The following is a 24791-nucleotide window of genomic DNA, read 5'->3' as shown; positions in this document are numbered from 1 at the left end:
CTTCGCGGCAACTTTAGTAAGACGTATACACCTGTCAACCGACTGTAAGATTTATGGCTTCCACTTCAGATGTTAATTATGAATCGCTTGTTACTTTAGATTACATGCCTATCAATTTTAAGATCCGCGCTTTACACCTCTGTAGGAAACTTAAAGTTGAGTGCTTTGCAACTTAAGCTTGCGTTAAGTTTACATTTCTGGTATGAAATTAAACGGTGTACATGTTCTTTGAAGATACAATACTTGCAAGTCTTGACTGCATATGTCATCTAACTCGAACGTACTCCTTTCTTGAATGTCTGGCATGCATTTCTGAACTCATTGCATTTAGCCCTATCGTGCAAATGCACGCCATATTCAATTGCATGACTCGACTAAACTGCTTGTTTTGTAGGTAATTCAGTAGCCTGGTACGTTTCAGTCTACTTCCGATGTTCCCTGTTTCCTTTACTGGATCAATGCCACGGGAAACAAGCGCTTGATTAATGTGTGGCTGCATACATCAAGCATGCAACGGCGGTGCAAGCCGCGCTTAATTGATTCAGCGGGTGATGGGCTCCTAAACTAAATAATGAATTTGCAGTGCCTCCTGAGTTTCAAGATTTCCTAGGAGAGGAAAAAAAAGAAAAGTGCTCTTATATCACTAAGAACTACTACTGAATCTAGACCGGTTACTTCATTAAAAGCATCTTCTATTTCGCTCTGAAGACCAGTACATTAAACTGGTCAAACCAGTTTACATAAGAAGGTGATTAAGTACTATCAACTGAGTTAATAACGTAAATTAACCACCGTAAAGAGTTTTAAAGCTGACGTTTCGAGCGTTAGCCCTTCGTCGGAGCGATTGACTAACGCTTTTTAACTCTTCACGATGGCCGACTCGGTTGGTAAAACTTAATCACCTTGTTATGCTCTCCCACCGACGTAGCGCCACAGTTTCTAAAGAAACTGTAGTGCTTTATTCAGTTTGCATAAGGTTAGTAACTGAACTTACTGGCTTAATCATGCTCAACTGGTAGATCTCATAAGCGAAAAAAATAAACGATTAAGAAGGCCTTTGAATGCAGATATTGAAGGAGTAATAATACATTTACTATGTAAAATTTTCAAAAAAAGAAACTCCGCCAGGGGATTGAAGACTTATAAAACATATTTTAGTATCATGAGTAATTAATCAAACAGTTGACGTAGAAAATTAAATCAGATTTCTCAAGGGCTGCACTTGTAAACGATATCCATTCAGGATAGACTATCTGGTGAATTCTTTCGTTTGAAACCGGAGAGTCGCCTTACCAGCTGCCAAGAGAACAGAGCTGGATGGACTGACAGAATGTTAGATCAATCAGCTGTTGTCAAACATTGTCAAACAAATTGCTATAATTTGTCAGACAACGACAGGACGTTTGAAGATCAATTAAAAGAGTGGAAATTCGGGTAGAACTGTCTCGTATGTCCAGCAGACGTATTTCCCACGGGATTCCCCAAGGATTTCTCCCTCTGTTCCCATCTCACAATCCCGAGGGTATTTCCTCTAAACAGATTTACATCGATCTTTATGATGGTGACCATAATAGCTGAAAATTCATCACACGCAAAAATAGTCTCGCAATAAGAAAGCATTTGGTCTTAATAGAGCGCAGGTCAACGCATTTTATTCTATCAGAGAAATGGCAGTCTGAATAAGCTCATGATTACAGACGGTACAACATATGTTATTGATCACTTCCTAAAGACGCCGGATTTTTTCTTTTTTTTTAAATGTGAGGGTACATTTTTTCGGCTTAAATAATGGCTAGCCAAAATGATACATTGCAAGATTGTATCCTTCATTTGATATTCTTTTTTAGACATTGGAATGAAATTCCTGTGTAGTTGAAAATTCCTTTTTTTTGTCATCATTTTCAGCCTCCCAGAGTCTGTAAATAATGAGAAAAAAATTGGCGTTCAAGTACGTGATAGAGCTTTTTATTTCTTCCAATGAATTTGATTAAGACTGGTTTCCCATGGGCGAGTTTGGTGGTTTCCTCTCAATTTTAGCCCTCTAAAAATAGCAAATGGGTTTACTGTTTTTAAAATGTTGTTTAAGTTGTTTTTAGTGTTATTTTTATCGTGATTAAAAGAAAGGGCGGTTAATAATATGTTTTTTTGTTTTTTTTCTAATTTGTGTTTTCTTAAGAAAGTCATGCTAACAATGTGTATGGGGAATGCTCACTCCTCATAAGTGAAAATTGCAAGAATACTGCATGAACAGCGCTAAGAAATTATCCAAACCACGAGCAAGTATCAGAAAACAAAAAAATGTTACTATATAAAGGAATGTGTGATCGTGTTCTTGATTAATGCTATCATGTATTACGTAACCTTTTCGGAAACTATTTAATGCGATCCAGGTCTTTTCTTACGCAAGGAAGGTTTTATTAATACATCTTTCTTCATAGTGGCACTGCTTGGACGAGTAATGCAAATCGCTCGGTTCACGGCGCGATTCAGAGGTGGGAGGTTCGGAGGGAGAGGGGGTAATCAAGGTGGATTTGACATCCTTTCTGGGCAGAGACAATAGATGATTTGTAACCATGGTATTGTATGTCTCAAGAGTCAATAAAACGCCATTGTGAGACCCCCTGAAAGAGAATTCTGTTTACGAGTCTGTATTTCTACTTCTGTCCGTTCCTTGTATCATCCTGTACTGTGCAGGGAAGTGATTAAGCAGCTAATCTCTTTTACGAACCACTATGACCGGAAACCAGTGGTGATTAGTTTAAAGACTTCACGTCTGTCGACACTTGATGTTAAAGCGCTGTCGAGCCAGCTCTGCGTGAGCTGTATTGCCCTCTTGTCAGAGTATAAATCATCTGCAATCCTGAATATTTCTGGGTTCCTTTGTGGTCGCTGTGTCACGCAACGAACACAAATAGAACGTTTTGCGTAAAGCGAAGAAACAACGGCGGCGAGATCGAATCGACCTGGTTTCATACCCGTAGGAATACCTAGGGGCATAACCCCGCGGGTTAAAGGAAGAGAAAGACAAACACACTATCAATAATGTGTTTAGTCGCGAATATTTTATGTGACAATGCGAAAGAACTGGCTTTAGGATCACCAGAAAATGGCAAAAAGCTTCTCCTTGAAAAAAGTTCTAAAATGCGCCAAATGGCACTAGATTTTCAAAATTTAGTACCCTCTACGGACCAAAATCATAAAACTCGTTCCCAGGGGCCTGAGGTTTACTTTGTCTCAGCTACACATACGATTCCATACTTAAATTACTAAACTTTGGAGAAGAAGTGATCTTAACAGATTTACACCTTTCTACGACACAACCCTTTAAATCTATTCTACGGGCTGAAAAGCTTTTACATCAAATCATTAATCCTGCTGTTTCCTGAAATAACTATTATCTTTTCCAATAACAAATTTTCAATTTTAATCGCAATGAAAGAGATAGTCTGAGACCGCCGCCGTTTTCAGAAGCCAGGAAGCAATTAATCATTGATTTATTCAGTTCCCTCCAAAGAAAACATTAGGATTCACGATACGTAACAAGTGCCAAGATTAATAGAATTGCCCTCCCTCATAAAAGTGCTTTATTTTCTTATATTTATTAAGGAGGTCGCAAGATAGTACACAGAGCAAAACATTCAAGATGGTAAACCTATACGACGAACCGTGTCTCTCATTAATTAGCCTAATTTGATTTATGACCTTCTCAAAGTTGGGCAATTGCTCGTATTTGACAAAATTAGCACAATAAAAAAAGAAATTTAATAAAGCAAACAAACATTTACTTTGGGTGACATAGGTTAAGGACGAAAGAGATATTTTGTCTCTTCGTTCTTTTACCTCTGTTCGGTGGTGGCCACGAAAATCAAGTCAGCGAGCGATGATGAATAACAAAAATTTGTGTATGGGTTATAGGACATTAAGGAGGAGGGAAAAATTGCTTTGGTGAGGGGGGTGTCCAACGCTTAGTTCAATAACAAAGGAAACTAACATACATTTGGTCTTTGCTGGGTGGAACATTATCGAATTGTATCAGAAAGCATCACTTAATTATTCAAAGTTAAGTCAAGGGGAAAAACAAGGAAAGTGTTAGCACTGGTGTGTGAATACTCAGCGTAAGCGAGCTCAGTACCTCGGCCCGGAACTGTTTTCCATCATAAACCAACCGCAGACTGAGGAGTGCTTGTAATTTTGCCAAATTGGCACGGTGAACCATATCTTGCTTACGATCCTTGACCAGCAATTCAATGTATTTGAAAATTGACTTACATTTGCCCCGTGTGGCTAGCTAATGTAACTATTGACATAAATTGACCGCTCATAGAGGCCACAGGCTCTTTTCACACAGTGTCTTCATTTGGTGGCATTTTTAGCCCTTAGGCAGGTTAGAGTTCTGTAATTGTATAGTATTACTGTTTATACTTCAGGACTGTCATTTTCCCTCCCATGTGGTAAAGGGTCCGCACTTGTCTATTTTTAACTGCAATGAAATACTTACCCAAAACTGAACCAAATGTTTTAAATAAGCAACATTGTCAGGTAGCCGCATGCAGATAATATCGCGTAACTGTCGAAGAACGTCTTTCTCGAATAGAAAGGTCCCCTTGAAATCGAAAGGAATAAAATGATTTAGCTTTACGTGACTGGAAAAACCTCAAATGATGACAGCCTCTTGCGATGTAGCTTTGAAAAATGACTTGATATTTTTTCCATCTTGATCTGTGATGGTCGAAAAGGTTCACGTAGAGAAAATCTCCCATAATTTGCATATTTTTTCCCCCGAAATTGCTTCTTAAACGACGTTGCTGGTGACTCCGTTATTGACAATGTCAGAAATAAAAAAGATGTTTTAAAATGATAGGTTAGGTTTCATCGTTCATCTGTCATGGCGCGCGCATGTTGGTGAAGTTTCCTGTCATTCAGGAAACGCCCTCTTTTCAACTCTCAATTAATTAGCTGATTGGTAATAAACTACCGAAAAATCAACTGAATGGCCTGCATGTCATATACTGTTTTTCGGTTATTCTCAAAATAAATTTTGTGTTTTGATTTCAGCTTAAAACTACTCATAACTCGTATTCGAAATCAAGCAAAGTTGAATAACGAAATTCACTTTCTTTTCTTCTTAAATGTTTGTTTTAATAGCTATTTTCACTTTTTCCCAAACATCTTAGCATTAAAACAAAAATACCATAGTGTTTTTTTGCAATAAAATTCGCAGTTTCGTCCGTGATTGCACGCCTTTGCACAATTTCATGTGATAAGCATTGATGCATTTATCGATGCATGAATTACAAACTCGCAATGTTCAAGTTATTGATCCTATATATAGTCGTGAATCGGAAAGGTTGCCAAATATGGTAACTGATAAACCATTCACTTGGTGCTATCTCACCAAATTTGTCAATCATCTTCAGCTGTTGCGTTTACAGTAACCACTTTCCTGTTCTGTTCTGATACAGTGTTCCGTGCTAAAAATTTTCCACTGAATGTTTATTTGAACAACAAATGTATTTCCTTTTTTATGTCTTTAGCATGACTTAGTGGCTGATTAGTCCGACTCGGAAGAAAATATTGCCTCCGAATTAAAATAATTAAGCGTTTTATTTTTGAATGGAACGTTTTAAATCTGTGTTTACAGTTGTAGCTGGGGCATTTGCACAGTAAGTCCTTGGGTCGGCGCGTGTGCCGCTCAGAAATCCTGTTTGTTAAATAAATATTTCTCATGACCTGTGCATTTTGTAGGATTAAGATCACCAGGCCACTAACAACTCTGAACTATTCCATCTACGGTCGGTTTTTTTTGTACCCTGCTTTAGCGACATTCCTGAAATGTTAACTTTTCAGCAACGCGTGTTACCCGAACAAGTAAATACATGGCGTCTATTGTTTCAAGGGCAGTTTAGAAGCTATTTTGGGCACACCACTTTTGGTCATGTTTGCTAATGAGTTTATCATAATGCAACAAGCTGTGATTGCACCATTTCTCGCCTTTAACAACCGCACAGGGAAGACTCCCACGGCGTTTTTACCCTACATCTCGATCTTCCTTTCGACAGATTGAAAAAGAGGAAGTCTTTGAGAAAGAATGATTTCTCTATCCGGGATGGATCGTTGTATATTATATTACACATTTGTTAATTGTCTGGTGGTGTGTGGTTTTCAAAGGGTTGCGCCTTCATCTGCCTTCTATTGTGACAAAAAACATTTGGAAAACTGTTCATGCCTAAGAAACACAGACGAAGGCATCTACATCAGTTCCAGGGTCAGGGAGATTTTAAACGGCATCAGCGAAAGTTTTAACCTGTGCTAAGCTATTTAAGACCGTGGAAACCATCCCAAATAAAGACTTAGTCCTTTTATCGGAATTACGTGAATTTTGTATCTCGGATTTAGTTTTTGACCTCTAGTGATTTAAGGATTACCCCCCAACCGGATTTGAAAAATTGCCTTTCATCTGATTGAAGTTTTAGGCATAATTTCGCTCGACTTCCTCGAAATGATTCTTAAAAATGACCTAATATCAGTCAGACGGGAAAAGGAAAAGAAATTTCGTAAACAAACGAAGTCCATTGCATTTGCGTGATTTTCAAAAATAGTACCAATATGTCATATCACTTTTAATTCTTTGTCAAGCGTTCGGCATCTCTTTAGGATCAAATTTTTGTGTTTGTCTGGTTCGGTTGTTTCTCCTTTTCAGAATAATATCAGTGTAGTCAAATCACAAAAGGCTGCTAACATCAGCAAAGCATAGACTACGAAACAATAAAAGACTTTTTTCAATCACTGAGAAATTCGACTGTATTACATCCTGTCATCTTAAAGTTCGTGTGTGGTTCTGTGCGAAATTCGGCCGTTTCGCGTTACTGACGTGACACGTACGTGTTAAGCGTTATTAAGATCTTTAGTGAGGTGAGCTAACGATAGGCCCGTTATGTAGTCAATTTGGTGTCATTAATTCATTGATTATGAAGATTGGCCACTGTAATAAGTTTCTCAAGACTGCCTCAGTTACGTAAGCCGAAAAAGATCCCATAGAATTCTGACTTCGTGCTCGGATTCAAAGCCTTTCGAAGGGCAGGATTGAGTTAAGCGCGCTGTTACTAATGTGAAAGACAAGAGCGACGTAAGGAAATTTCTTTGTTCAGTTCGAGGGTTGACCAGGGAAATATAAATCGCGCTGGGACAGGTAGGCCTCTTAAGGAGTGATGGCGGAGGAAAATTTAGCGCTATTGGCTACGCAAAAGGTCCCGGATATGTCGCGGCATTCTGGGCGATGGCTCCTTCAATCCTTTTTCAAATCTGTAGCTAAAATTTTTATTTCTGTTGCTCTAGCACTTTTGCTGTTTGTTGCATTCTACGTATATCGTCCTTCTCATTTGTCAAAAGTGTTTTCAGAATTTATTTTAGACTTTCAAGATTTTTCCCAAGTTATGGGCCCTGCAATCTCTACCCAGAGTCCACCGTTCACTAAAGACTCTCCTATTTACACGATTGTCCAGAGCTTCGATTATATTTTGAATCAATATGCTTTGTTCTAAGGCCTGAACAAAGACAGACCTCAGATCAGCTAGCGTGGAGTCTGTGTTTAAAGCTCCGAGTAAGCTCGTTTCAGCCAGAAGCGCCGAACTAAAATAACGCGAGGGACTGGCACGAGAAGTAGCGGTTTATTTCACTCGGTACCAGTCTCTAAACTCTCCTATGCGCGCATAATATGGCTGCGCTTCGTGTGCCACTCTTTGACGTCTATGACTGGTGTCTTCTGTGATCTATCCGTGAACAGACACTCGGCAACATGGAATATTTTTTATTATATATATATATATATATATATATATATATATATATATATATATATATTATATATTTCTTAGTTTGTCACTGAAGAAATGTAAAATGGTTTCCGTGTTTACATAGCCTGATGTGAAAACGCAGGAGGTTGGGAGAACATGAGATAAGAGATAACACGAGATAATATCGGGCCTATCTTTTATAAAATAACTAAAGAAAGAGCCTCTTCTTGCAACGAAGGAAAGCGACGTGCTTGTTGTTGTTGTTCATTTGGCTTTTCGGCCGTTTCTTGAATACTGGGAAAATTAAACTCCAAAGAAAAATTAGGAAAAACTTCTGCTTCCATTACTGTACTCAAAACAAACTTAAAGAAACTGAGTTACAGCTAAATTAATAGCAGGGAGAACTCCGCGAGAAGATTCATTATGAAAACCGTGTTTACATACGCTCATGTAAAATGGTTCTATGGCCAATCAGAGCGCGCGTACTATTTGAATTATTTTATAATATATTTTTTAAAACTACTTAATGCGCAAACGTCTTTTTTAATTAGGAAACTATTAACTTTGATCTACAAAACTGGTTTAGTCGCAATAACACGACAACCTCCCGTAATGCCTTTCGTGAATACGCAAAGAACTTTTGAGTAAAAATATTCTAGGGAATCGAATGCATCTTGCCCTATCACCCGCACATGGCGTTCTTTCTGTTTGCAAAATTCCTGGTGTCTGTTTGAAACGAACGACAGGTAAGCTTCGGTCAGATCATCAAACTAAAAAAGAAACAGAAACAAAAATAAAACATGTCAAGAAAGAACCCCACGGAAGTATACATGTACCTCTTTTTTAAAATAAACAAAGAAACAAGCTGAGAACTTCACAAGGTAAGAAAGTAAGAGTACAAACAAGATAAAAGCTTTATCATCGAGTCTTGCTGATATGTTCTCGATTTGCATCGGCTTTCATCAAGAGCATAAAAGTCTCTTATTATTATGAGCAGTCTGCGCGAAAAAATGAGTTATCGCACAGGTTTTTTAAAGAGTGTCTTTAGTGGATTCTATCATCTCTGTTTTTTTCCTGCTTAAAGTTTTAAAAGTATACCGGAAGCTTTAAAAAATTATCGGATTACCCGCACCTTCCTATAACCCGCACCAACAACTGTTTGCGGGTAGTCGGCTGGAAATTACGGTAACCGTGTAAGTTGCAGACCGAGTCTTTTCCGTCACTTACCGTAAAAATCGAGGAAACGGGGTTATTAAGATAGTTATCACATCTCTGGGTTCAAGAAGAAAGGGAAGCTTTCAGTTTAAAGTAAGTATTGAATTTAGCGGGCCGTACAATGAAACACAGCCCGCTAAATTGACCAATCATAGAGATATAATAGGAGAAGGTAGTAACATGGTTTCGATTACAATTTGGTGTTATTAAGCACCAATTCAAAATTGCACCAGCTCGTAGGGCGAATGCAATTTGTAGTCTTTGAAAGATTTTACAAGTGCTTATTACACCAAATTGCAGGAGAAATCATGCTATTACTTGTTACTAATTTACGTGTAAAAACATCTCAGCAAGGCAAGACAGACAAATTTTAACATTTTTTTTGTTATTTGCACTCGTTGTCAGCCAATCAGAAACGCGTAGTTTTCTCATGTTCATCATTATGAGTTGAAGCAAGAGTTCGTAAGAATTTGCTTAAGAAGAACAAAAATTCGCGGTGCTATCACTAATAGCAAGAAAGCGGGATTTTGCAGAGAATTAAGACCTCTTTTCCATATATTTCCGATCTTTGTCGACTTTCCTCGACGTTCCCACCCAGAAAAGAAGAAAAAACTACGGATCATGAAATTGCACGTGGTTTGAGCAAGAGAATATCAAGTATATATTCTCTTGGTTTGAGCTCGTCAATGGAGGCCTATGATGTGCGCGCGTTAGTTTAAGTCATCTGCGCATGCTATTTATGCACCGCTGACAAGGATGCGAAGTGCGATACCATGGACTCATACCATAAAGCACTCAACACCTCTACAATGTTTGGTAAGTTTGTATCATCTTTTCTTCACGATATAGGGCGGTTGGTGAAGCCGAGTTTGGGGAGGTAAGGTAGTCGATTTTGTCCAACTATAGACGAATTTGGAAATTGACCTACCTGGACATCGGTGAACCCTGCTGCCTTCACCTGGCTTATATAAGCATCTTTTTCAGCGAGATTGCTCATGTACAAGTCTTGTTCATAAACTCTCAGGTCGTCTTCGGTTAAATCTACACCTGACTTCTGATAGAAATCTTCAATAAAACTAGAAAAGAACATAAAGAAAGATTTTTTTCGTTTTGTCACGAGCGTGGGACAAAGAAGAAAAAGAAAAACTTCTCAGTCCCCATGAGGAATCGAACCTCAGCCCTTCGGATTCCGCGCTCCGATGCTCTACCGCTGAACCACAGAGACTCCACAAAGAGCGAGGATATATCTTTATTGAGCGTTATAAGCACAGCTATAATGACTAATATCCAGTTATGAAGTATTAGGGAAGGTGGACCAAGGGAAGGTGGACCAAGGGAAGGTGGACCAAGGGAAGGTGGACCAAGGGAAGGTGGACCAAGGGAAGGTGGACCAAGGGAAGAGAGGGTAGGCAGGTGAGGTAGAAGTGGAAAGATTTACACAATACAACTTATCATCGAGGATCTTACATTTTTCCTCCTGGTTTCAAATTATGAAAACAGCGTTCAAATATACTCTTCTTATCTGGAATGTGGAGAAAAACCAGCCAAGACACTATAAAATCATAACTGCCATCACCTAAAAGAAGGGGAGAACGTTCATCAAAATATTTTCACAAATTGTGGTGAATCACTAGCTCAGCTATCAAATGATAGCTAAACTGTGCTGCATATTTGAAGCGCATTTTTGCAGCATTTGCCCACAACTTGTTCTTTGAACTTAACATTTTTCATGAAAAAAACTTATTATTTAACAGCCCTCTCCACTTTGCTTTTTGGTTAACGTTTTTTAGCCTACGTATTAAGTGCCATTGTACAAAAGATTAACACCATTGACGTTCTTTTGAGCATTAGTAAATCCTGTAGTCTTACTGTGGAGGTGAAAGTAGTCCTGATAAGGACTCTTGTCAGAAAGAGTACTGCAACCGTGGTTGTGACAACCAGAGCAAACGTTAACATCAAAGATAAGTGAGGAGCCTTTTGTCACTTGGGTGTTACATGTCTGGCTTGAAAAACTAATTGGTCAGTTCTACCATGATGTTATTGGTCATAATCCTCTGTGATGAAGCAATACAAGTTGTTCAAGAAATTCAGCTATATTTAAAAACTGTTCCAAAATACTTAGGCAGTCACTGAGAGCAAAATTATGAAAAGGTGATTTTCCTGGTGATTTTCCACACGTGTTAGTGACGTGAGCAAAGTAATAAAGACCACTGACCGGAAATAAACTTCTGAATAACGACAAGCGAATAAATACAGATGAAATTTATCAAAATGTTTATCATACTGTTCAGACTATTTCACACCCTCAAGTAGCATAAGTAAGTCGTGATTGGACATTTTCAATCTGCTAGTGGGGTTAGCTTGTTCTTTTCAGTTCATTTAATGTGTAAATATCACGTGTTAGTTCTAATGAGCTGCTGCTAGATATTAACATATTTTTAGAGAAGTCTATTCCAAGAAAGAAAACCAGCCTTTCAAAGTCAGTGGTTGAGGAAAGTTCATACTGTTTAATATTTATTTGCTATCAATAGCAATCATTTACTGTGAAAGACATTTAACCCTTTAACTCCCATAAGTGACCAACAGAGAATTTCTCCTTACAATATCAATACAATATCAACCAGATAAGCGATGAGAATAAAGAAAAATATCAATTTGGGGATAAGTTGATCTAATACTAAATTCTCTGAACTAACATTATGAGAATTATATGACTGACAGTAAGGAGAATGACAAATTTGATCTGGGAGTGAAAGGGTTAAACATTAAGATCACAAGAATTAAGAAAATGATCACCAACAGAAGAAGCTCTTGATTGCTATACAAATTCTCCTCATCAACACCTCATGATATGTATAGAGAACAGAATGGAGAATGTGCATACTGATGTTAGGGTGTAAAGGGTAAATCATTCACTGACCTAAGTCCATTTTGAGAAAATCTCCTGATATGTGAGTTACTTTCTCCTGTAAGTTACATCTCCTTGTCAAATCTTGCCCCTCTGAGTGAAGATCCTCTTGAAGCTCAAGACAAGTGACAGAGCAATTTGTGGTGTGAGCCAAATGCCTTGCAGGACCCCCAAGACCTGAGCCTACATCTAGGATCTTGTGAGATGAGCTGAGTAAAAAAAATAGGTAGATAATTCTGCACAGAATGTTCACTGTAGAGGCTAACATGGCTGGAATGTAGTTCTAGAGGGGTGGGGGTGGAGGTGGGGTTAGGTGGGGGGGGGATTGTGAGAAGTGAGTGAAAAGTGAGGAATGGGGGATAACGATAAAATAGCATCAGACCTGCCCACCCCTCCCCCTAAAATTCTCCAAATTTAAGGAATAATCTAATTTAACAAATAGAGAAGCCTTGACTGTGCTCTGTTCTGTTGTAAAGCACACAGGAAGCCGCTAGAGCATGGAAGAAGTGTGGGGAGAAACATATGATAACACCTTGTGTTTCTCCCTACTTCTTGAGTGCTCTAGCTGCTTCCTAAGTGCTTCATAACAGAACAGAGCACAGTCAAGGATTCTCTACTTGTTTTATAATAAAGAATCCATTAAATTTCTCATACATTATTTTCGATTTTCAAAACAAACTTTACTTCCAAAGCAAACAACAGTGTTGTCAGCATGCTTGATGATACTCTGATAGAGCATGCTCTTTCAACCAAAGACAGTGTGTGTTATATCAGAACTTTATTATCATTAGATTTAGGACATGATAATGAAATAAAAAAATTGGTGCAAGAGTAAGACCAAATATGATCTTACCAAGCTGCAGCCCATTGGATATCCCAAAAAAATCCATGTAAGAGAAGAGATATTCTATTTACTAAATAAAATATCTCTTCTCTGTATCTTAGTGGACTATATTCTAAAACACTTTGTTCAGTTAAGAATATTTGAAAAAATAAATCATATGGGATCCAATTCATAGTTGAAACATAAGGGTTGAAAAGGTCTTTAGGATCTTGCTTGGATACAATTGTTGGAGAGCCAGAAATGGCCTAAATTTTGTGTGTTACCTTATTCCTAGCATATCTATTGCCTCATTGACTGCTTTGCTTCCATAATAGTGCATCTGATCAAACTTATTGACATCCTCCACTTTCAAAGGATCTCCATGTTTGTAACCAAGCTTCAAAAAATGCAATACAGTAACACATTAACTCCCAAGATCTGATGAGTAATTCTCCCTTCTAACTTCCATAAATTTACTTGTGAAGTAGACAGGAGAATTTGGTTTAAAATCAAGATAATACCCTCAACCTGATAAGCTTGTTAGTTGTCTTGAACTAAATGTTTGTAAAAGATAAATTTTGGGATAGCAAGAAGCTATAAAGGTACACAAAGATGCCTAGGATTTAGAGGACTCCCTTGAATCTGGGCAACTCAGCACAGAATCTACATGTGACACAATTTTTATAGCATCATTCATCGCCAGAAAGGTGTTGAAACTTATACAAGGGCATTATACCTTTACAACCTTACATCAGCATGCATATTCCTTATACTGCTGTCTACACATTTGCTATGTTATTAACCAGGAGAATTTCTCAGACAATCAATAGCTTTTTCTGAAGGTTATCATTTCCTTTGTTCTCATGACCTTAAAGTTTGATTCAGGGGTGATATATTGTTGGGAGAGATTTAATGCTACCCATTCTAAAGGGTTAAAGAGGTTAAACCAAAGCAAAGTCCTAAGATGCATGTGATTATCTTCTCTTTTAAGAATAAGTGATAATTAATTATTTTACAACAACCTAACCCCTGGTGGAAAAAAATTTTCGATTACATTACTTGTAACCCACCCAACTCTCCCTCCCCCTGGCTATATCAAACTTTGAGGAATTTGGTTGCACTACAGAATGATCAGTGTACACCTAATTAACCATGCATTAACACACTTAGCTTGATTGTCATATTATGAATTATGAACGTCACTATTCCATCATGATCAATGTTCTGTTAATAGGCAAGGCCTGCTCTGGAAACTTCATAACAGTTCAAGAAAAACTGACCTCTTGCAATTCCTTATTGACCCTGTCGATATGGCTATCTATGAAATTTCAAAAAGAGAGATAAAACGACTCTAAGAAAAGTTTAAAATACATCTCTTGTAATGCTCAGTTTACACAATGAATGATCTTGATATAATGCTATGCTTTAATCCTATGCCATAATCCTATACCTCGGCATTCAAAGAAGGAGCCTATGATTTTCTGATCAGAGGTGTAACCTCATAGGCTCTGAAATTGTTTTGAGCTCAATCACATGATCGATGGATCGATCGATCGATCGTTCGTACGATCGATATCATAATTTAAATTTAGACCGCAATTTTCGATCACATCTTGGTATTAGCAAAGAATCGGGTAAAATTTCCGCTCAGCCCCATACTACATTACGCATTTAGTTCTTGGATAGAAAAAAAAATTACCAAAACAATACATTGCCATTGGGAAAACAGTTTTTTTACAATAGTATGGGGCTGTGCGGAAATTTTACCAAGAATCGAACTAAACTTACATAATTTCATCGTCTTGATTTCCTTTGCGTTAGAAGAAGCCATTTTGACCACAAGAGCGAGCAAAAGTTATGATCGACCGATCCACTTAGTTCTGCTCGTACTTGGTTTTGTCACACCACTCTTATTACATAGCTAATAAATTTGTCCAATCAAATATAATTCACTTTTTGGGCTTTAGAGGTCACGTGTAGTATCACGTGAATTTTGATGTAAACAAACCCCGAAAGTTTGGACATTGAGTCGAGCTCGCAGCTCATGTGTCCGAACTTCGGCTTTGGAAATTTTTCTTAAATAACTTCCCAGTTTCAAGAAGCGTCTCTTCGCTCAAAATTGACATCGTTCTTTTGTCATTTATTTGATCGTTTTTAAGCAAGTTGTCATTTCGTTGCCGTTGAAGCAGATGCGAAGCGTTGCGGCATGGAATAATCGAACTAGTTCTGCGTACAGTGACGTATCTGATCAGGTATTTTCAGGGTGTTTAGTGCGTAGATTGTCAGATAAATCCCCGTCCGACAGGAAATTAGTGCCCACGAATCGCTGTAGAACGTGAGGAGGCCTTGATTCGCGATACTTCAACTCCTGGGTAAGAAACGCTAACGGCGACCCAGTCAAGTTTTTCCATCTTCCGGGGGCAGTTAGACTAAAGGAGAGAAGGCAAAGGTGGATAAGGTTATGTCATCGAGGTGACTCGTTTGTGTGCACGAAGGACAGCTACGTTTGTAGTCTACATTTCGTCGGTGGAAATGGTCCAACAGAAGAGTATCCTGATCCCATATCTTCTGTAGCTAGTAAAGAAAGAGTAAGTTAATTCAGTCATTCTCTCATATCACCATGCCTAGGTGTCGCGACTCGTAAACGGAAGGCATCTTGCGAACGAGAAGCAGACAAAGAGCGGTGCATAAAAGTTTGCCTTGAACGATCAGTGGCAAAAACCCTTCTGACACTTGATCGTCAAACTGGTAAATCGACAGAGGCACACGCAGCAGTTAAAGCCCTTTTAGATCTGAGCGTAGAGCCAGTGATGAGTTCAGGAGAGCAAATCAAATAATTAAAAATGGTCACCAGGGCAGGAACCTTTTGATTTGCAAACAAATTCTCATCGTCAGCACCGTAGGAGATATATAAAGAACAGTGTAGAGAATATGCCTGCTGAAGCTACGGGACATAAGGATTAAATACTTACCCCCTTTATCACTTTTCTTTGAGTTGCTATATTAAACGAATATATATATAAAAAGAACAGACTCAGGCATTTCTCACATAATTTAATATTCATCACTCAGGTATCACCAAAATTTCACCGAAAAATCAGTAGTTTAAGGGGAAAAAAAATTATAACACTTACTTATTCAGAGAGATATAACACACACGAACAAATAAAATTGCAAAGTTTGCAAGTTCTCCTCGGCAAAGTATTGACGCATTACATCGAATTACATATAACCTTTTCACCCCTAGAACTAAATAGTAACTCTCCCTTACTGTTTCTTAAAATTTCAGTTCTGAGAACTTATAGTTAAATCACATAATATCCCCAAGTTAGAAATTTTCTCTTCTCTCTTCTTCCTTCTTTAAAAGGTAATGATGTAATAAGGAAAATTTCCTTAAGTTTGTGGTAACTATCAGGGATGAAATCTTCTATCTTTGGTTTCTCACTAAATAAATCCCAACATGACGGTTGTTCATCTCTTTCGAGGGAACAGTTCCCGCCAGATGTTTATAGCAGAAAAGGTAAAATTGCCTTCCGTCCTTTAGGATAATCTTTAAATTCTTTTCGATAGTTTCGATGTTTGCCAATAGCCCAGACGGACATCTGATAGAATCCGGCCAAGAGGAAAAGGACAACTGCAACGGAAGAAAAACGCGTTAAAAAGGAGTCTCCACTCGACTAGGGCTCGAACCCAGACCTCTCAAACGTTTTCTCCACGGGGAGTTACACAGTCACACTTAGGCAAGAGCTCATACCAATTTCCAAAATGTTACCCGACTAAGAGAACTGCTACTACTCTCCCAGGATGGGATGTGTACCCATCGTATGTTACCCCCCACCCCATTACCCGAATTCCGTTAAGTTTGTCTCAAAGTTCACCGGTACAAATGTACACTCCTGGGTAGACAGAGGCATTGTGAGAGTAACGTGTCTCGCCCATGACCAGACTAAGGCTCATACCCAGACCTCTTGATACAGAGTCTCGCGCGCAAACCACGACACCACAGTGACCCCTTTGTTAAACAATGCTAATGGTGAATTTGAAGTAAACGGAATTAGAGGAGATGCGCGTGCACACGCAGTTCGCGTTGGCAAACATGTTTGCTCGAAACTTGATTCTAAACCATATTATCGAAACATTCAAGTCTTCTGGATAGAGAAAAAGACACTGCCAGTGCCACACAAGTCGGTCACCTACCTGACAAGGTCTGAGTCATCACAGCAAATGACGTCCAAGCACCAACCTGGGTGAGAAACACCATATTCGTTATCGTTATTTTCATCGTTATTGTTGCGTAATCTTTATTGTTAGCGGGATCGTTATTGTTAGCGTTATCATCGAGGTAAAGTCATATTGCGAACTGCTGCTCATCGAAAATTTTGAAGTAGAAGAGAAAAAAGCAAGAGTTCTAAAGTGTAGGTTACAGCATCTTTTGAGTATCAGTAGTGTGATTCAATAGCGTTATCTTCCGTGGTTAAAGGGGAAAAGATCACCTCCATTTTCGCAAAAAACATATTTTCCTACGTACGCTTCTTTCGATACATCAGAAGAGACTCCGTAAAAACGAAGGCCTCGCTATCTAGAAGAATTTGACGACATAGCAACAGATTAAGCGTCTGGGAATCAAACCTGAGGTGATGTAGATATAGCACACTATCCACACTAATGCTCTAATGCGCTTTACAACACTTTGCGGGGGACTTTCGCCAAACTGCATTAAGCAGTTTCCAATTAATTTTTTTTAAAGGAAACTTTGCAGATGCCCCCAATTTTGGAAACAAGGTCAGATCTCAAAATCAGAGGTTAAGTTCCCTACCCTTTGCAAGAAATTAAAGGCTTGGAGTCCTCTGCCGACCTTAGACCAGGGCGTGAAATTACGCCTAATACAGGCGCCAATGCGACTAAATTTTTCACTTTGGCGACCAAATCCTGAAAACTAGTCGCCAAATTGGCGACTAGAATGTTTCATCATAACCTTACTTAGAGATATAGTGAATTAAAAAGATTTGCAAAGATAACTCCGCGGCAAACTTCCTCGTTAAGTTTGTTTTTAAAACGCAGCACATGCATCTCGATCTATAACTAGACACCATCTTGGATTTAGGTGAGCTTGAACGTTGTATATTATACATTCTAGTGTCCACTTTGTAACACGTTAAAGATCTTTTCCCTAACTTAATTTCCAGAACGATGACAGCGTAAAAAAAAGGTTTTGATTGTCTTTGAGAATGGCGACCAACTTTTTTTGAATTGGCTACCAATTTGAAGAATTTAGGAGCCAAGTGGCTATCAGTAAAAAAAAAAAAATTCACGCCCTGCCTTAGACGGTAACCACAATGGCCAAACAGAACAAAGGGAAAACTCACATGGAGCCAAAGGGAATTTAAAGTAAGCACCCGTGGTGAAGGTCAAGAAAGAGAGGTCAGGATTGGTTTCAGTGTAAGTCCTACGGATTAAAAGGGTGGTGCGGTCGCAACCTAAACCAATTTAAACAATTCTGTTAAATTAGCTTTAAAGCATTCAGCACTTTGGGTTAGCTCACGTTGTAGAGCGCCGAACTGCCTTACGGGAGGTTAAGGGTTCAAGCCCCAGACCAGACGAACACTGGAGATCCTAAAATAAGTACAGATAATTGAAGCCAAAGGGGATTTAATTAAACACACGTGGTGAAGGTCAAGCAAGAGATGTCAAGATTGGTTTGGCTGCAAGTCTTATGGATTAAGAGGGTGGCGCGGTCGCAGTCAAAACTAATTTAAAAAATTCTGTTAAATTAGCTTTAAAGCATTCAGCACTTGGTTAACTCACGTTATAGAGCGCCGGACTGCCTAGCTGAAGGTTGAGGGTTCAAACCACAGACCGGACCAACACTCAGAGTCTTAAAACAAGATAGGAGAATATGCTGCCTTTGCTCTGTGTTAGTTTTCAGGGGATGTTAAAGAACCCACACACTTCTCGCAAAGAGAAGGAAAAAAAGCTCCCGGTGTTGTGGTCTAACCTTGTCATTGTTTATACAGGCCCCCATTTCAACCAGCTCTGGACTGAACAGAGCCAGCCTGTCTACATATCACAATTACAAACATAAATTACACTACTCACCTCGTAAGTATAGTTTGGACAGGAGACGAATCTGAACAGCTTGGTGAAGGGGTTGGAGGTTGGGAAGGGAATTTTCCTCTCTCTAGTGCCTGTAGCATAGGAACAGGGGAACAAAACTTAAAACTCTAAGTCTTACAGGTAAAATCTTCCCTTTTACTTCTCTGAGTGACCAAGACATAACTTCTCCCTGCATTATTCATACAATATCAAGCAGACAAGTGATGAGAACAGAGAAAAATATCAGTTAAGGGTTATTAGCTGATCCAATACCAAATTCTCCCGACTAACATCACAAGAATTGTATAGCAGACAGTAAGGAGAATTACTCATGGGATCTTAGGAGTGAAAGGGTTAAAGAAGCTGGCCTGCAAGCTAGCAGCTTCAAAAATGAGAACAATTAGAGTTAGATATAACTTTAACCTCTTGACAGGAAAGTGTGACTAGGATCTAATTTCTCCTTAAAATATCATCCCTGAATTGCACCTTAACGTCACAAAAATAAAGGGAATGATTACCAACTAGAGAAGCTCTGGATCATTTCACAAATTCTCCGTGTCAGGACCTAAGCAATTTTATAGTTAACAGTTGGGAGAATATGCATACTGATGTTAAGGTGTATAGGGAAATCATGGTTAAACTCAGAAAAATGCTGGCTAAGTGTTTTCTGTACCAAATTATGCAGGATAGTCTCAAGACTTTCTAGATCTACCAGTAATTAAACAGCTTTTCTGCTGGGTTCATGATTTTTTTGCTCATTGAAAGAAACAACATCTTTCTCCAACTACCAATCAGATATTGATTGTACTAAGTGTACTTAAAAAAACAACACTGCCTATGAATCCAGAGAACATCTTTGCAGCAATGCAATAACACAGCATGTCATACTTCAAACTTACCTGCAGGCCTCAAATCCCTCAATGCACAATGGATGACAAAATTTCCATACTCATTGAACTAGAAATGATTGGGAAAAAAAAGATGCAACCATGATGAATCTGAGAGAATGCAATATTAGTTACACAGGCCTGCTGACTGTTAAGGGGTCAGAAATGTTTGTAATTTGAAATGTGGGATATAAATTACTCAACCCTCTAATCAAAACAACAAACTATAGAGCAAATGCAATTAAAAGAGAGAACAGAACTCACCAGGAACATAACTAGTCCAGTATAAATCTGGGCATCCCCAAACACTAATAAGCAAATGAAAAAATTCATTTGTTGCATGATGTGATAATGGGCACTGAAATGCAATCACATGCTTAATTTGCTACATCCTAGCACATTAGCAGGCACCCGCAATCACGCTGTTTTTAGATCACAGAGCTTGGAGTTTGTGTAACAACACTACTTTATCTATCTCAAAGCCAGGTGAGACAATGACGTGTAAGTTTGAGTGGTGGGATCAACAATTCCCCTCTGCTTATTGTGCAAGTGTCCTCATGGGAGGCAGTCTTTGCAGATGTTCAACTGTGTCTGGTATCAAATCAGACATTCATGGAAATACTGTAATTTATCTAACAGTCAGTATGGCTGTTTGAAGACTAGCATAATAAAAAATATTTGAAGTATGGCAATATATTGTCTGTAGCCTTCAGCTTTTTACAAGAGCTACAGATGCACACACTGGGTAAGTCAAAAGGCTGAAAAAAAAAGACATCTGCTCTAACAAGCTATTGCATTCAGGATGCTCAAAAAAATTTAATAAAGTAAAAAATTAGAGCATTTTAAAGTATTGTCTAACTCACTTGGTGACGTATACAATGGATGGTTCACAAAATAACCAACCAAGGCTCCATATCCCCTAAGGAAAGATACATAAATTTGGCTGGTAAAAATTAATGATTGCACAAAAAAAGTATTGCTTAGAGGTCCTCATAACAACAGACATTCATAGATAATATGATTAACAGCCCTAAAATACTATGTTTGGTCACATTCTTCCAATAATACTAGCACGCTTATAATTCTATTGTTACTTGTTAACAGCAACTTGGGATTCCTATTTCTCTCCTAGTATGCTTAATTTTACATGTGTGAGTCAATCAACCCTACCCTACCCTCCTCTCCTACCCTCCTCTCCTACCCTTCCCTCCCCTCCCCTAACCCCTGAGGATGACCATTCTTGAGGTATGCAAACTCAACAACACTTGATTCAAACCACACTTGTGGCAACATACTCTTGAATAATATTACTCTAACTTACCAATAGTAACCAGAGTTCTTCATAATCACCATGAGGAAAAAACAAAAATATTAAAAACACATTAGAAAATATGATCACCGTAAAAAGTTTAACCCCTAGAATGGGCTACAACAATTGAACTAAAACAAAACCACTGATCTGTGTACAATAATGTGTACCACAGTAAAAAACCTTATGCCCCCAATTTAAGACACCTAAAGTTCTGTTTATCAACACATAGTTGAAAAGTGCTTGTGTTTACCTTAAAAATATTGAACAATGGCATGGTTGCTTTGGAAAACCGGTGAACAAAAAGTGTTTCTAACAAACGTTTTGCATAATGTCCTGACCAACAAGCAGCTGCTATACTGTGAGAGTCAAAACAAAAAGTTAATTTTGATGTTAAAATACATTATTTTGATGTCTTAACAACTGTTCAGTTTGACAAGAAAAAGATCAAAGGAAAAATGAAAGATTGAAAGACAAAAATAAACAAAACAAGAATGAATGGATGAATGAACGAGACATAAAAACATTATGTGAAAGAAAAAGAATTTCAAATACATGAAAGATAGAAATGAAAGACAAAAAGGAAAAAATAGTAAAAAGAATAACAGCAAGCAGTGAATGAAAAAAAGAATGAAGGGATAAATGAAAAATGAATGAATACCAGTAAATGTCAGAATAAATGAATGGAAATTAAAAAAAAATTTAACCCTATACATTCTAAGATCAGTATGAATATTCCCCATACTGTTCTTTATACATTTCCTAGGGTGCTGACAAGGAGAATTTGTTTACCAATCAAAAGCTTCTTTTGTTGCTGATCATTTCTTTTATTCTCATGACCTTAATGTGTGATTCAGGGGTGATATTGTAAGGAGAAATTAGATGTTAGTCACTCTTAGGGGTTAAATGGTTGTAATGAATGTCTGAATGAAGAAATCAATGAATGAACAGAGACATGAAATATGAATCAAAAAATAAACAAGTACACAGATCAGGTAGGAGTTGAAAGGCATTAGTTAAATATTAAGTAATAAAGAAGCAAATCCAAACAGAGGAAGTCAGAAAAATAAAGTTATTCAAAAATACTTACTGCACAACAGGGGCATAAGGCTTGTTAGCTGCACCAGCTCCATACACAATAGCAGGTCGCAGATAGAGAAGCATGTAGACAATTAGTGGACCAGCATATTCAACTAAAAATACCTGCAAATCACATTTAATAGTAGGAGAATATTTTCAAAATTTAATCACAGCTGAACAATATCACTCTGACATTTCCTGGATATACAATGTTCTAACCAGATATGGATGCAAAGTACATGTACTTCCAGTCTACACCACAAATTTAAAAAAAAAAAATTAAAAAAAAAAATTAATCAACAAAAATTCTCTCCTCTGGCTGCTACACATTTCCTTGTATATAAGCTGCTTGTAAGAATTGGGTCTTAGATCAGGATGACAACTTTTACCTGTAATAGGTCTGAATCTTCTCATTACCTGTTTGTTAAATATATGTATGGATATTTTAGGGAGAAGTTTATTGTTAATCACTTCAGGGAGTTTAAGGGTTAAAATGAAAGCTCATAGATGGCCTAGTTACTCACCGTTGTCCAACTAATTTGTGGACCTACAAAAAAAGTAAAGGATTCACTCATAAGTCATAAAATTGATAAATTGGTTGCAATACTGTTATTATAAAGACTAGAGGAAAGACGCAGGTTGAAAATCTGTTTTATACCTAAATCTTTGAAGTACAATTTGCCTCCATTGTTAATCTCCAAGGAGCCCAAAGTTTCTTCATCCTTTAATGACTTTCCCTCTTCAATCAAATGCAATTAAAATAAATTAACAAAATTGTAGAGTTACCACAAACTTTTTGCAATTCAAAGGGCAAAAGATGAAAAAATTACTCACTTGGTTCAAGGCGAAATGATTGCCTCTCGGGATAAAACTTGGGAACTAAGAAATAAAACAATCTCTTGATACTTAATATTTCAATATTTTTAAGTTCTTAGAAGCAAAAAACAAATATGAAATTGTGGATGATGTGTTAAGTATAAAATAAAAAAAATGTTTACTTAAATGCTCTAGTTTAGCAATAAACTGCATTAACATATTAAAATTCAAACAAGTAAATCCAAAGTAACAACAAAAAACACTACACACCCAAACCAAATATTCTCGACATTATTAAATTTCACCACTAACACTTAGGATTGACAGACAAAACATTCAGAGCTACTTACATTTCTTGTGATATGCATTCTTTATATCAGCAATTGTAGATGAAGGAGTCAACTAGATTATACATATAGGCAAAGCAATCAGTACTTGGTTTTTACTTAAATCTTTGCATAGCAGCTTGGTACATAAATTGAATTATGTGAAAAGTAAAGTGCTATAAGCTTACATATTGAGTAAGTTTTATTGTACAGATACAGATAAAACTGTTGTGAGTCCCATAAAAACTAAGAAAAAAAAACCAATATTATGAACTGTCTGCTTGAAAACATAACAGCAATTTCTATTGTATGCCAGTATATGGTTTAAATGCAATGTATCATGCTTTGTATAAATCACATTTTGTAATGTAAATATCTTACTCACTTCACTCAAGGTGTGTAAAACCCTTCGGCTTCTGATATCCAGAATTTCAACCTTTAGAAGTTAAACGAAGAAGTTAAGTTGATGTGTCAAAATTTTTAGTACCACATTATCTGAGTAAGAGACTTAAGATAACTATATATATTAACTCTAATTTTAATTGTACAGTTGTATTATTGCAATGTCTTAATCATAAATGCTCAAAACCCAGCAATAGAAAACAGATATCCAGCAGATCTCTGTCAAGGTAGGTTTACATGTTTACTAACATGTTAAATTTTTTGCTCATTGTTCTGTAATTTCTTCTCAATAAATTTATAAATTTAATTTTTTGAAGGGGTAAGGATTTCTTCTTTCTGGTGTCATCTTATCCATTTCTTGGTGAATGTCTCTACCATTTATATTATTTCAGAAAATGTCTCCTAGTATTTTTATAAAAATAAAATACAGCTCCTCGAAGTAAATGCCTGCTTGTAGTAGCCCTTGCTATGTATGCCCATGCCCAAATTAAGTTATGATGATGATAAGTTATGACTCACGTGACTTCAGTTTCTATCAACTGAAAACAATGTCTTCATGGCGATTGTAAAAGAACATTTCTGGAATCTCGTGACTAATAACAGCTGATCATGTGGCTAAACTAAATGCTCCACGAGCTTAAGATCTGCTCAAGTTTAGTTGATGTCACAAAGAAGCAAAAAATTTAACAACCTTTGCAACTGGGTGTCGCCAACTTGAAAAAAAAAACAACTAAAAATTTGTACAAAGTCTAAAAGTTAACTGTACTTAAAATTTAGCCCAAAAAAGAGGTTGCGGCTGAGAATAAACATGGCAGATACTTCTTTAGAATTTAATCGTTGAGATATCAAAACATAAATGTAGAAATGTTACGCCTGGGGATTTACGAGGACTTCTTATCAGCGTTATTACCAGATGTGTTTCGCGTCACGTCGCATGATTGCACAACCAGCAGTCTCGAAAACTCGCCGATGAACTTCAAACAATAAATACATTACCGAACTAACATAGAATATAAAATTTTAGAGGCTACTCATACCTCCATGATGGTTGGATCAGCAAGCTTTTGCTTATTTCCTTGGAAAATTGCAGCTCTCACAGATACAGCTTTCAATCGAGATGATGCCCGTCCAATGGTGGC

At 37.5% G+C, this 24791-nt stretch overlaps 2 protein-coding genes across 2 annotated transcripts; both read right to left on the bottom strand.

Moving 5' to 3' along the window:
- Window positions 1–7882: 7882 nt before the first annotated feature.
- On the bottom strand, window positions 7883–15639 carry LOC131783234 (uncharacterized). Its single transcript, XM_059099962.2, has 7 exons — window positions 14528–15639; window positions 14020–14057; window positions 13024–13136; window positions 11929–12125; window positions 10476–10584; window positions 9937–10084; window positions 7883–8563 (listed from the first exon to the last, which is right to left on the bottom strand). Exons 1-7 carry the CDS (start codon window positions 14568–14570, stop codon window positions 8363–8365), a joined length of 849 nt encoding a protein of 282 aa, XP_058955945.1. The 5' UTR covers window positions 14571–15639; the 3' UTR covers window positions 7883–8362.
- Window positions 15640–15778: 139 nt separating this feature from the next.
- LOC131783233 (very-long-chain enoyl-CoA reductase-like) lies at window positions 15779–24791 on the bottom strand. Its single transcript, XM_059099961.2, has 15 exons — window positions 24690–24791; window positions 23636–23686; window positions 23275–23326; window positions 22943–22987; window positions 22767–22847; window positions 22633–22655; window positions 22119–22231; window positions 21282–21387; window positions 21041–21057; window positions 20583–20638; window positions 19984–20027; window positions 19732–19789; window positions 18836–18924; window positions 16937–16982; window positions 15779–16373 (listed from the first exon to the last, which is right to left on the bottom strand). The coding sequence occupies exons 1-15, from the start codon at window positions 24693–24695 to the stop codon at window positions 16246–16248; spliced, it is 915 nt and encodes a 304-aa protein (XP_058955944.2). The 5' UTR covers window positions 24696–24791; the 3' UTR covers window positions 15779–16245.

This window comes from Pocillopora verrucosa, chromosome 12 (genome assembly GCF_036669915.1).
Source record: "Pocillopora verrucosa isolate sample1 chromosome 12, ASM3666991v2, whole genome shotgun sequence".
Taxonomy (NCBI): Eukaryota; Metazoa; Cnidaria; class Anthozoa; order Scleractinia; family Pocilloporidae; genus Pocillopora; species Pocillopora verrucosa.
This window is presented reverse-complemented; position numbering and strand designations above follow the sequence as displayed.

Excerpts from the sequence above, each read along its gene's own strand:
- LOC131783234 (XM_059099962.2), bottom strand. The coding sequence starts at position 14,570 with ATGGCTTCTTCTAACGCAAAGGAAATCAAGACGATGAAATTAT. Across the intron at positions 13,137-14,019 it reads TCAATAAGGAATTGCAAGAG|CTTGGTTACAAACATGGAGA; the intron begins GTCAGTTTTTCT and ends CATTTTTTGAAG. Across the intron at positions 10,085-10,475 it reads TTGAAACCAGGAGGAAAAAT|TTTTATTGAAGATTTCTATC; the intron begins GTAAGATCCTCG and ends GTTCTTTTCTAG.
- LOC131783233 (XM_059099961.2), bottom strand. Across the intron at positions 21,388-22,118 it reads CCTTATGCCCCTGTTGTGCA|TATAGCAGCTGCTTGTTGGT; the intron begins GTAAGTATTTTT and ends TGACTCTCACAG. Across the intron at positions 19,790-19,983 it reads CTGGACTAGTTATGTTCCTG|TTCAATGAGTATGGAAATTT; the intron begins GTGAGTTCTGTT and ends AATCATTTCTAG.